Genomic DNA, 13,148 nt, shown 5'->3' with positions numbered 1-13,148 from the left:
TGTGAGAACCTTCTAGTGGAAAAAAATTTAAAGAAGGAATATCTACCAACTGGCAAAGACATACAAAGTTTACAAAATGTATCGACCTTCGCGAATCGCTAAGATTGTAATCATCTTGGGTGAGATTCAAATTTTGCCCACCTCGATTCAGCATGTGCCTATTGATGTAATCAGCGGAGTAGTAACGGTGCCATGGGCTCTAGTGCACACAAAAAAATGCCCTCTGGACACTGGTTGAGAAGAAAACTCCATAATTAGCAGGGTTCAGTTGGTCCCTCGAGCCTCTGGGCCTCGGTGCCACTGCTCCTGCCACTCCATTGATAGCTACAACCTTGAATATACTGCATTTCCTTTTTCGACAATTAGGGGTTTAAGAAGGCACACATCTAAAACTTGTACATAGAAGAAAATCTGAATAGGAACATAAAATACCACTAATAGTTGAGTCAGTTCCTAGAATCTTGGTTTCCACTTAAAGAACTGCTCTTCAGAATATAACCACAATGAACACTCTGGTTACCATTGATAACAGGCACAACCAGTCGTTTATGACACAACACTCCCTTGCCTTCGGGGCTAGTTCAAACAGGCTTTAGTGACCGAGAGCTTCACTGTAAATTCTTGGAGTACTTTGAAAGCCCCAGTCCCTAATTCGTGAAAAGATAAGTGGATTGATCCAAAGAATTTCGTAGGGACTTGCCACCGGTGCTGCCAAATGACGGGGTTGCCAAATAACAAGGCAGCTTAGCTCTGATTCCATCTTATTGCTCTTTCTTCCAGACTGCTACACTTTCTCGCGCTTTATTTCACTGTTGTAGATTCTTTTTCATTCCTGCTTTCTCCCTTATCACTGATTTCCGATGTTCCTCCTTCTTTCGTCTGTTTTCTAACCTTTCTCTCTTGCTCTGTGTCAGAGTATGAGTTTGAAAAATAAGTTCTAGTTCCCAAAAATGAGTAAATGAGTCCCGTGGACCATCACCAGCAGCAACTGACATACGTTAAGCACTAGACAGGTCTCTAAAGAGTGGACTGGGAGGATAACATGAAGTGAAGGTCTGTAGAGCTTCAAGGCACATTAGCCACTGTTACATTTATGCCATATTTGGTAGCTGGCCAACATGATCTATTGTGTCATACTTATCCGATGAACTTGGAGAGCAAATGCAGAGTGAGTATGAAGTCTCCCAAAAACACTGCTTGCAAGCCACATGTATGAATAAACACATATGTGCTCTGAATAGCACCAATGAGCTACATATTACATCTGAGTGCGTCACCAGATGTGACAGAGTACCAGGCAACATGCGCATGGAATGAAGGGCAGTACATACTTGGTGATGACTGCATCCCTTCTTCATGAGTTGGTGCATTTTGTGGCCCTGCACTGCCATCTCAAGAGCACTTTTTCCTCACCATACCAACATACAACTTTGAAGTAGTCTTCATATGTACATCCTAGCTATATACCTTGCTGGCAATGCCTATCTTAAAAGCAGTTTGCACTGGCCTCAAAATGGGCGACGGACCAACTAGGTCAACGAAAAACAGTAGAGTCATTGGGCACATCTATCAATGCCCATACAACAGTATAATCTTTATATGGATAGAACACACATAACTTCAATATTAAATAACAGCAGCCATTAGTAAATGTGTCTCTTAACAAACACATTATTCCTAACCACACACAGCTATGCACGAAATTCCGGAATCTTAGGAAAAGGACATGCAGATCAAGAAAGGACGACAGTAACACACTAATAGAACAAGGCACTATTCAAATGTCAATAAACATAGTAAATACTCTCCAATCTCAAAGCTTCTGCATTTTGTGTTGTTTTCAGAAGCAAAACGAGACCCTGAGAGATCTGAACAAACCACAAACATACTGCCTTCGTCGTATACGGTTTAGTTCTCCTTGGAACTTGTTTGGCCAAGGAGAACCCAAGAAGCAAAGATTCTCAAGTTTGTCTGCAGAGCGAAATTGGACAGGTGAATTTTTTTTTTTTTTTAAATGATGGATTTAGTAACTTTATTAATTTAATATTTTCACCAACTCCAGTCACTGCATAGAGCAGGAGGTAACACCGGGATGGTTGTAGCATACTCTGTTCGTTGCTTGCAGGCACTTCATATCACTTCATTTCCTACACAATGTAGCATCATTTGGAAATGAGTGCACCCGAAATTGGGGCATTTTCTCCTAGAATAATGGTTAGGTGGCCTCTGCAAAGAATAGCACTGCTACCTGCAGAGGACAGATTTTTTTTCTAGCCAAAGGGTATCATAAAAAGACTTACTGGTTTCCACACCTGTTTTTTATGGGCACTGTGACACAAAAGACTCCCCCCAAAAAAGTATAGCTGGGAAAATGCCTTAAGTACACTATGAGAGGTCTCTCCAATGGCACCCTTTTCCTCCAGGCTTGGTATTTCCTCTAAGCACCCGCTGTAGTTCCCCAGCCAATTCCACACTACACGTCCACAAAGGACGCAAGTAAAAAAAAAAAATCAATGCAATTTTATGCCAAATAAAGTGATGTTCAATATGCATTTGGTAGTATAACTCAAAAAGAAGGGGTTACATCTGTGCAATGAGATAGCTTACATAGATGTAACTAATACACGTTTGAGTAAGTTGCATGCCTCCTCGAACGGACGTTCCTGTAGGCATATTAAAGTAGACTGATGCCACCTCTACCTAGCGCCCTCCTGTTTAGCAGAGAGGTGAATGCAGTAGGTAGGTTGAACCAGGTGATAACAGTCGCCCTGGAAAATCATTTATTTAATTCGTGCGCCAAAAGTCGAGAGTAGCAAGCAAGCTCAAAACTCTCCTAAATTGGATTATACGGAGACCGGGTAGCCTCACTTCAATAAAAAGAAATGTGGCCATGCGTTCATTTTGCAATTCAATTTTCTAAATATATTTTTAAAACATCCATCACAAATATAGGCTGTCCTGAAGAGAAACTTTACATTTTCCATTCAATGCCGTCCAAAGGGAATTATTTGTCTGCAGCGGGAAATCAGGTAGGTGTGCATAAAAAGCGCGTCTGCGGCTGGCTGGGCTGAGGGTCCATTCAACTCCTCCTGTCCCGTCCCTGGCAGAAGCCATCTCAAAGGGGAGCTTTTCCTATTGAGCCATGCCTGCCGGTAAACTCTCCTCAGCTCAGCAGTGCCTACAACGTGATGCGCATCACGCTGCTTCAGCGTCCTCATTCACGCCGCTTCCTTTCTGACAAGAATAAAAATAAAAAAGCATTACCCTGCTGCCGTTGTCCTCGTGGTAGGCGCCCACGTGGGACGTGCTCGTGGTGCCTTGGCGGGGCTTGCTGGGCTTGCTTGTGTGCTTCCCAGAGAGACAGGAGATTGGGAACGCGCGCGCGCGCGGCCGGCGCCGATCGCTTTCCAGAGCGTGCGCGTGACATCTCCTGTCTCCTGGGAAGCAGACTCCGCAACTATAGTATCGCGCCTGCGCGATGCATATGGCTACGCCATATGCATCGCAGGCGCGAGACCTAAAAATCAGGGTTCACAGGCTGATTTAATAATGTGGTTTGAATCTCAGGTTTGAACCCAGAGATGCGCAACCAAGCATGCCTTCTGAGAATGACACTTGTGTTGATGGCCCTGGCTGCGGTGTTTGCTGCGTCTAGCGCACATTTAATGGATACGTTGGATATCAGTTTCCCTTCTTGTATCAGTGTTTCTGCTCCCTCCTTGTAGGCATCAGGCAAATGTTGTAGCAGTTGCTCTCATGTGTCATAATGCACCCTATCGTATCTGGCTAATAGGGCCTGTGTGTTGGAAATTCTCCAGATATTAGCTGTTTGAGCAGCTACCTTTTTCCCAGAAGCCTCTAATACTTTAGACTCCTTGCCTGGAGAAGGAGCATCACCAGTAGTTTGTGAGTTGGCACGTTTACGAGCATTGGATACCACCAAAGAGTCCAACGGCAGCTGTCCCTTAATGTATGTAGGGTCCACAGGCGCCGGTCTGTATTTTCTTTCAATTCTGGGGTTAACAACCCTTGCTCTCGTGGTTTCCTTGAAAATGTCTCCTGCGTGTTTAGGGACACCTTTTAACATTGGCAATTTTTTAACTGATTTCTCTGAAGTGGAGAAAGTGTCAAACAAGAAGTCCTCTTCAATTGGGTCAGCATGCATGTCCACATCGTGATTTTGAGCTGCCCTTTCTATTAATGCGTTAAACGCCGCTGTATCTTCTGTTGGCGAAGTTTTGACAGGATAAGAAGGAGTATCAGGAAGTTTGTGACTCCCCCTTGTCATTAGGGTCTGTCCAGGCTTGAGTCTGGTCATCCTGATCAATGTCCGCAGGGTGAGAATATTGTTCATCATAGTCATACCCCATATCCTCATTAGAGCGTGTGGGTGAGTATGCAGAAGTGGCCTGGCCATGGTACCCTACAGCCTCGAAAAGGACAGGCGATGTAGAAGAATCCCTTTTCTTTTTGAGTGGAATTTTATATTATTCCAGATGATTTTCCGACCTGATCTTTCTTTGATGAACAGTATGTCTGCCGGTGTCAGAGTCGATAAGTAGCTTCGACTGATTATCATAGGAGGGCTCCTGGTACAGAACGTCCTCTTCCAGAGGATGACTCCTTTTTCCAAGTGACACCGTCTTGGGTGTTTCGACCCCTGTTTTCGGATCAATCGCCTTAGGGCGTGCAGTTGGGGGCAGCCCAAATTTTATCGGTGGCATAGCGTCTTTAGACAGACTGACCTTTTTCGGTGCCGGCGTCGATATAGGACCGACCGACTTCGCCCAGTCGTCGTGCCTCTGGCCTTGCGTCGACTTCGGTGCTTGTGGCGTCGAAGGTGCGCTCTTTTTCCTCGATTAGACTTGCTCCTTCGAGGCGCCTTTGTGTTTTGGCTCGAGGGCTTTGACGAGCTGTGGTCTGTCGACTCGGTGCTTCGGATCGAGAACCTTCCGAGCCTGTAGTCCCTGGTTTGTGTCGCTGTCCGTCGACGTCGACCTTGTCGGTTCGACGTGCTTGGCTTTAGCGATGGACTTTAGCGCACCAATCTTCGGTTCGACAGCCTTTATGTTCGACCCCACAGGGTCGTCTACTCCGACGTGTTCGAACTCTTCGATCCGAAGACTGTTTTCAGCAGTTTCGGTTTTGACTCAGTGGCTTTAGGTTTCGCTTTCAGTATTGCGACCGATGGCTGGTGCGATATAATGTTTGTCATGATCTTAGCTAAGGCCTTTTGGCGATGCCTCGACCTGAGCCTTTGGAATTTTTTCAGTGTCTTTTTCGGGCCCAGTACCCACTGCTGGGCCTTGTTCATCGCTCGAGTCGTCGACAGCTCCAATGGGGGACGCGTCGTCCCTTACCTCGTCGACGTTTTCCTCATCGACGTGTTCTTAGTCGTCTTCATAATAGTTGGAGTCGTGCTCCGACCCCGGATCCGAAGGCTGGTCTGGATCCTCAGTCTCGACGACCTCATCGTCGTCTTCATCTAAGATATTCACCGGGTCGGGCGCTGGCTTCGTCATTGTTTGTCTCGCTGCATGTCGGAGCCTAAGTGTCTTCTTTGACTGGAATCGAGCACAAGCTAGACAGTTGTCCTCATTGTGGTCGGGTGATAAGCACTTGTTGCACACCGGGTGCACATCGATGTGCGGGTATTTAGAGTTACAAAGGGGGCATCGTTTGAACGGGCTCCGTTCCATCGACGATCGGGCCTCTGGTGTCGAAAAGGCCACGCGGCTCTCTTCGACGTCCTGCTTGAAAAGAACTGGAACAAGAACTCGGCACCGATCGAAATACAGACGACCCCGAAGGCCTTTTGGCCTTGCCGAAAAGTTTCCGAACTTGAGCAAAGAAAAGTACATCCGAACCCAATGGCGGAAAAAAACAATCTGAGGATGGAGAGGATGCCAATGCGCACTGTAGTCCGGGGGAGGATCCACCCATCTCGTGATACTTCGAAGACTCTTCCAGGACAACAATGTGCAATCATCCAGACCCAACACTAGGCGGCGATCTATGCACAAGATATGAATTCAGCAGCCCACATGCCTCAAACACAAGATTATTTAGAGCACATAGAACTGCCCTTCTTCTCGAACACTCGCAGGGAGTTTTTAGCGCTGCCTATTGAAAAAGATGAGATACTCGAAGCCCTAACGAGCATGAAATCTGGAAGTGCCCCGGGGGCAGATGGGCTCACCGTCAACTTTTATAGGGCCTTTATTGATATCTTGCTTCCATATCTGGCAACCCTCTTTGATGATTTATGCACTACCGGTAGTATGCCTCGGTCCATGAGAGAAGCTATCTTGGTAGCTATCCCCAAGGCAGGGAAGCAGACGTAGGAATGCGGCTCGTATCGTCCATTGTCGCTCTTGAACGTGGACACTAAGTTATTTGCTAAGATTTTGGCGAACCGTCTGGCCCCAGTGTCACCGATTTTAGTGGCGCTGGAACAAGCGGGATTCATTCCTACCAGAAATCTCACCTAGAATATCTGTACAGTGTTTGGCACCATGCAACACGTGAACCAGGACACGAAGGCAGTGGCGGTGTTCCTGGATATGGAGAAAGCATTTGATTCAGAGGACTGGGCTTTCATGAGACAGGTACTGACCAGGATGGGGCTGGGATCGGTCTTTTTACAGCTGATCTGCACACTGTATGATAGGCCCACGGCTCGGCTCCGTATAGGTAATCTGGTAACGGGTCAGTTAGCTATCACCAGAGGCACCAGGCAGGGCTTCCCGTTGTCCACATTACTATATGCTTTGGTTGCGGAACCTCTGGCATGTGCGCTCAGAGAATACCACGGACATGAGGGAATAGGGTTCACATCGTACAGAATAGTGGTGTCCACGTATGTGGACGACACTTTGTTGTATGTGAAAAATTCTGAGAGTAACCTGTCCACAATGCTTAGGGAGGTGGTACACTTTGGTGCGTTATCAAGCCTAAAAGTTAACTGGGCTAAGTCCATAGTGTTGCCGCTGACACCGGTTACAGATGAGTTTGAGATGGAATATCCGTTGCAGTGGTCTACGGACTCGGTCCACTACTTGGGTATAAAACTGCACACAGACCCAGAGATTATACTCGGGGAGAACTATGGTGCTACCATAAATAAGCTGGAGGACGATGTGGAGGTTGCAGACTTCCGTTGTCACTGATGGGAAGAGTATCGGTGATGAAGATGGTGGTCCTGCCCAGGCTTCTATTTCTGTTCACAAATATACCAATAGTATTGACACGCCATTTTTTTCAGAGACTAAACCAACTAATGTTGAAATTAGCATGGGCAGGCAAGCAGGCGAGAGTACAGTGGCGGGTCCTCACACTGCCATACCATATGGGGTGACAGGGAGCTTTGTGCTCTACTTCAGAGCGGCTCAAGGCGCACACTTGCATGCATGGATACATTGGGACTCTGGGACTCTGTTTCTGCGAATGGAAACCCTGTTTGCCGCTCCACTACCACTATTCGCCACAATTTTTGAAACCTTTGACCGCAGGGCTAGGATCCTGGACTCCGTGAACGCTACCAGACATGCATAGCACAGTATATTGCAGCAGCTGGCAGGAGCATTACTATATACACCGGTTATGCCAATAGATTGGACACTCTTGTTGGCTCCGTGAAGGGACAGGGGAGTCATTAGCGCTTTGTAGAAGTGGAACATTAAAGTAGCTTGAGACCTATTTCAGGAAGGGATTGCAAATACCTGGGACCAAGTAGAGGGGGAGGCTGGTGCGGGAACACTATTGCAACGCTTCCAGTATCACAGGGGGTGGAGAGCGATGCTGGCAATGTTTAGGGAGGATATGTGCGAGCCACCTGAAGTACTGGAATAAACATATGTCATTAAATCCACTTCCCCCCGCAGGATGGTCACTTATATATATAAAATAGCAATGGCACAGAGAGAATCAATACACGGAGGCCAGGTTGGCTTGGCAACGGGACTTGCAGACTGCAATAGATGATAAGATGTGGCAGTATTGCTGTACAAGTATAAGAAGAGTTTCACTACACGGCGGACACAGGCTCATACATTTCAAATTTATCAATAGAGTCTATTATACACCAGAACGCCTGTGTAGGTGCGGGTTAAGGGAAGACGCATGTGAGAGATGCCATTCACCTTCTGCAGACTTCATGCATTTGGCATGGAGTTGCCCGAGCACCCATGCATACTGGGAGGACATATTTAGAGAATTAGGGAGGATAACGGAGGTGGAGCTGACCTGGGACCCCGCAGTGGCTCTATTGGGATACAAACAGAAACTACCTAAGGCTATAAGCAGACTGGTAGATATGGGGTTACTGATTGCTAAACGGGTGGTTGCACTGTGCTGGATGAGAGGCCCAGTACCTACGGTAAAGAGGTGGGCGCACAATAGGTTATATTGTTGCACACAGACGGAGAATTATAGTGAGCTCCTACCCCCTCGCAGCAGACCGAAGAATTTATGGGGTCTGTATATGACGTACAAATGCAGGAGCGAAGGGGAGGTAGCAGACCACACAGAAAAGCAGACAAACGAAACAGAGCTGAGTGAAGCAGAAGCGGCAGCGGAAGAAGGTAGGACGGGCGGGGACTAGATGCCGATGGGCGCAGACTCGGAGTGGGAGTGACAGCCTGGGATGCACAAGCGTTTGGATGGGGATGATGCCCAGATGGAATGGACGATAGAGGGCTAGAGAACAGGTGGGTCAGAGGCTGAGAGAACTGCATAGGTGGCTCAATGGCTCAATGGCGAGAGGACGGCTGTGGGGCGGACTAAGGTGGTGTGTAGGACAACCGTGAAGGTGATGCGCTAGTGGTGGAATGTAGTAAAGGCCTTATAAGCAGGTCAAAGCTAAATGTGATAATTGTCGCTGCCTGCCCCGTGCGGGTTGTTGGCTGAACAGCTGTGTAAACAGGACTCATTTGAAAATTGTTTTATTGTCTGTCTACATAGGGGATCAGGCAGATGTCACATGGCGATTATAAGTTGTAGTGTTTATGTGCAACAAAATATATAAATAAATAAAAAATAAACATCAGCGTGCTGGAGCAACGTCTAAGTAGACAATGACGTCATCCCGGCAACCACAACGCCACCAACGTAGTCTACCAACGCCACCTACCGACGCGCAGGGGTACTGCTATGAAAACATTTCTCCGGATCCAGTCCAACGCCTGGGGGCAATTCTAAGGCAAGGAATTTATAACTACTCTTTCAGATAAAAAAAAATTACGTGTTTTTAAAAACATTAAAATACTGATATGTAATTAGGTTTTGAAATTGTCAAAATAAGCAATGTTTAGCCGAATCTCCTTATTTTAACTATCAAGGTCTAAAACTCACATTGTTTCACAAGAGGAAACTATTGTTGCTCCAGTGCTGCATGATCAGTCTATTCCATTGCAGGTGGAAATAGCACCATTTTAAGTGAATAGGCAATTTAATAACCACATACAATGACTGCCTGCACAGTGAGATGCCCATCCAATATCCGTTGGTGAGAGAATGCAGACAATGATATTTTGCAGGAGTGAATCTCCTTGGCAGATAATATAAAAATATGGGGTATCAGAATGAAGAATTCAGATGAACAGTTAGCCATTTTATGTAATTTACGAAACTAAGGCTTGTGAAAACAAAACTGATGAGGCAATGCCCCATATAAAACTGACTAAATCACAAGCAGAGTGAAAGGCACAGGTCCTCAATAACAGACAATGCCCTTTTGTTAGGAGTAGCATGTGAGTGCATTTCTAGTCCAAATAAACAATGATACCTGAATATTCAATGACTTCCTCTGGTGTTTTTCCTTCTACTTCTCTAGCAATGTTTTCGATGTCATCGCGGCCCCATTTTTCATTTGCTTTGATGAACTGGTTGAAATCTCGTTTGTTCCAGTTGGTGAATCCCTGAAAGCCGAAATGGTAAATACAAATAGTTCAACTCTAAAATGTTTATCGTTTAATAGCATTATGTCCTTAATCAATGGTCAAACCACTCCACAATCTTACATCACACCATACCATGGACAGTATTACAAGGTTTTCCTTCTCATAAAAGGAGCTTTCTACTAGTTTGTCATTCAAAATTCCACTCCTGAGATGGCTGCAAAGGTTTGCAGGCTCAACATCTAATAGTCTGTGCATAAGTGTAGGAAGCTGGCTGGTGATAACACTAGGAGGTAATACCACACACAGAGTCCAGGAGTTCCCCAAAAGTGTACAGGGCTCAAAGCAAAACCCAAAGTGCTCTTTTAGTGGTACAGTGGGCGAGCAGCCTTAGGCCCAACACAGAGGGGTTTAAGATATTTATTGCACACACATGATTGATAAAAGACACATGACTCCAGAAGGAGATGCAGACCAATTTGATAAAATTACTATTTGTTTGTACTTCATTTTAAGACTCAGATCTTTGTAATAAGGTAAGCATATTTTTTTAAAAAAAATACTTTTCACTTTAAAAAAATAAATCAACACTTGGAATCTTTTCACACTGTCCAATATTTTCCTATGGGGAAAACAATATTGCTGTTAAACAGGCGAGTATCGAACTTACACTTTCAGTCTTCGAAGCCAAAAGTTAGCAAGCACCAGGGGTCAGGGGAGGTACCAAAACTGCACCACCAGCGGCACAGGGGCGATCGGGTGCAGAGGTCAAAATCGGAGTTCAACCCAATGCTTGCCAATGGAGACAGGGGGTGCCTGAAGCCACACTGCTTGCAGGTAGGTAAATCTGTTGTAGGGGCCAAGCTTTGGGGGTTAGCACAAGCACAGTTGCCAGGATTCTGCACATACAGAGAACTATGCGCAGGAAAACAAGATCTCATTGTGTAGGGGCTAAGCCTTCGTACCACCTCAGGACCCAAAATCCCAGAAAAGACTAGCTATAGTGTCATTTGTTCTCCTACATAATCACAAAGCTGCACATGATTAGACAACCCAGAACACAACACTCCCAACTCTCAGGAATCGCGATAGCAAGACGTAACCTTTCGCTCACTCACTCGTACGTGTCCACAATAAGAATAGACAGTCACTGTTCTAGTTTGAAATGTTTATTTTAACTATAGTGCTCTATAATGCAGAATACGAGCCACTACCAGCAGCAAATCGCATAAACCTAAAACAGTTAGCAGGCAGTGGATAAAGGACTATAAGGCCTAACCACCCTCCCCTTGGTAAAAATACATTTTATTATATAAAGGAAGATCACTGGGCTTTGTCAGCAGACCCCATAAGTTAGTACCTAGATTGTAGTTTTACATCATAGGAACTGCATTGCTCTTCTCCCTGGAAAGGTCCCTCTCCAAGTGTGTGTTAAATCAACATGCAATCCCATAATATCAAAGCACGAGTTTCCAGCAGCTGCAGCTGTGTAGCATGTTTTGTCTAAGTGCTAGGGACTGACCAGAACAGAACAGGGGGCATTGTTTATCGAACTTGTACTTGTTCTGATTAAACTCCAGGAACAGGCAGAGAACGCAGAAAGTCCTCATGTGAAAGGTACAAACAGTCTTGCATAATAAAGCCATTTAATAATGTGCGCAAAAGTAGCATTGTGCCTGCAGAGCTCAAGACAACTTACCAATGTCGACAATGACCCTAACCGCCATACTACAGCACGGGGCACAAAGCAGCACCAAACATACACCACCAGAGGCACAGGGGCAGCCAGATGCAAATTAGACATCGGGCACCCATTGCTTTTCACAGAGGATTTTCCTGACGGCAAAGAGGCTGCAGGCGTGGTACCAGAGTTTGCAGGAAGAAGACCAATGACAGCAGAGAGAAGTTGGGATGTAGGTTGTAGGGGCACCGTCAGTACAGCTCATCAAGGCCCAGGGACTTCAGGTGCAGGGGTGCCTTTGGATGTTGGAATCTTCTTACAGGAGCCAGTTGTGGTGAGCCTCTGGATTCACGCTGCAGGGGCTGTTGTGGAGAGCAGGAGAGGACAGCCAATGCTGAACACTAGGTCAGGATCGCCGGGGAGACTTCACTACACAGTTGAGCTACTCAGGCCGGGGTCGTCCGGTGCAGAGTGGGCTGGAAACGCAGACCCACTGGGATCTGGAGTCAGTTTCTTCTGGACTGGTCCATTGTCCTCAGGAGACTGGAGTCTTTATTGAAATCAACAGTCCTCCCAGGGGTTTTGGAAGTTGTGTTGCAAGACAGGTCACTGGTTTTGTCGAAGCTTGAGACAGGCCAGTAGGGCAGGAACCAAGGCAGTTGTCTCCTGCTGCAGAGTGTCTTCTTTGGTAGTCGCAGATCTGGCGTACAGGTCTGGGGGAGCCACCTAAAATAAAAATTTTAGGAGGCGTTTTAGGGGAGTAGCAGGTAGGGCCAATGGGCACCTCACCTGGGGTGACTACACCCTCTATTATGCCACCAACTTGTGGGAGGGGGCATAGACTTAGCCCCGATTGGAGGGGTCCCTCCATCAAGATATTTTTAGTACTTGGGTGCAGAAATGTTTTGTGTAAACCTTTGTATTGCAAGTGCTTTAACATAAGTAAAGCTATAGTATGTCGCCGACCATAAGCCCACGGTATCCCTGTGCGTGCCCACCATCTTAGATTTTTTTCCCCCCCATAACACCCTTCAATAATGAGGCAGGATGGTCACATGCAGGCTGTAGCATGAAATCTCTTATATGTTCACATGCTTGCACAGACTATGTAGCGGTATTACCTCGCTTAGTGAGGAGGGCCTGAAGGTGTGAATGCCAACAGAACTTGCAGTACTGCTTTACAGACTAACTTGTTTCAATGAGTATAGGTCTTTTGTGAAAGTGTGTTCAGAGGACCATTTGGCTGCCACGAAGGGGTCTTAAATTGAAACGTTGGTCATAAAGCTCACTGTAGCCCTTTTTTTCTGGTTGAATGTGCGCTTGGCCTGGTCACTGGTGTTTTGCCGGCTAGTGGATAACAGTTCAATGTTTGGTCATCCTTCTAGCAAAAGTAGGCCAGTGTGGAGTGTCCTAGGTGAAAGTTGTGGTTCTCCTGATGTTAACATTTAACTGCCCGCAATACATAATTGCTCTTATGAGTGTGTACGGCTCTATCAACTGCACTGTATGGCCTCTGAGCAAAGGCCAGTAAGATTATGAATTAATGGATGTGAAAAGGCTATATCATCTTC

At 46.1% G+C, this 13,148-nt stretch overlaps 1 protein-coding gene across 1 annotated transcript in view; it reads right to left on the bottom strand.

Annotated features, from left to right (window-relative positions):
* The window catches only part of SMARCA5 (SNF2 related chromatin remodeling ATPase 5), a 472,009-nt gene that overhangs the window by 108,069 nt on the left and 350,792 nt on the right, over window positions 1-13,148 (bottom strand). Inside the window, 1 exon segment of the mRNA XM_078676875.1 lies at window positions 9,785-9,917. Coding sequence (XP_078533001.1) covers window positions 9,785-9,917 — 133 coding nt within the window.

The sequence above is a fragment of the Lissotriton helveticus genome, chromosome 2_1, assembly GCF_964261635.1.
Source record: "Lissotriton helveticus chromosome 2_1, aLisHel1.1, whole genome shotgun sequence".
NCBI classification, from domain to species: Eukaryota; Metazoa; Chordata; class Amphibia; order Caudata; family Salamandridae; genus Lissotriton; species Lissotriton helveticus.
The sequence above is the reverse complement of the archived record's forward strand: the minus strand, read 5'-3'. Positions and strand labels throughout refer to the sequence as shown.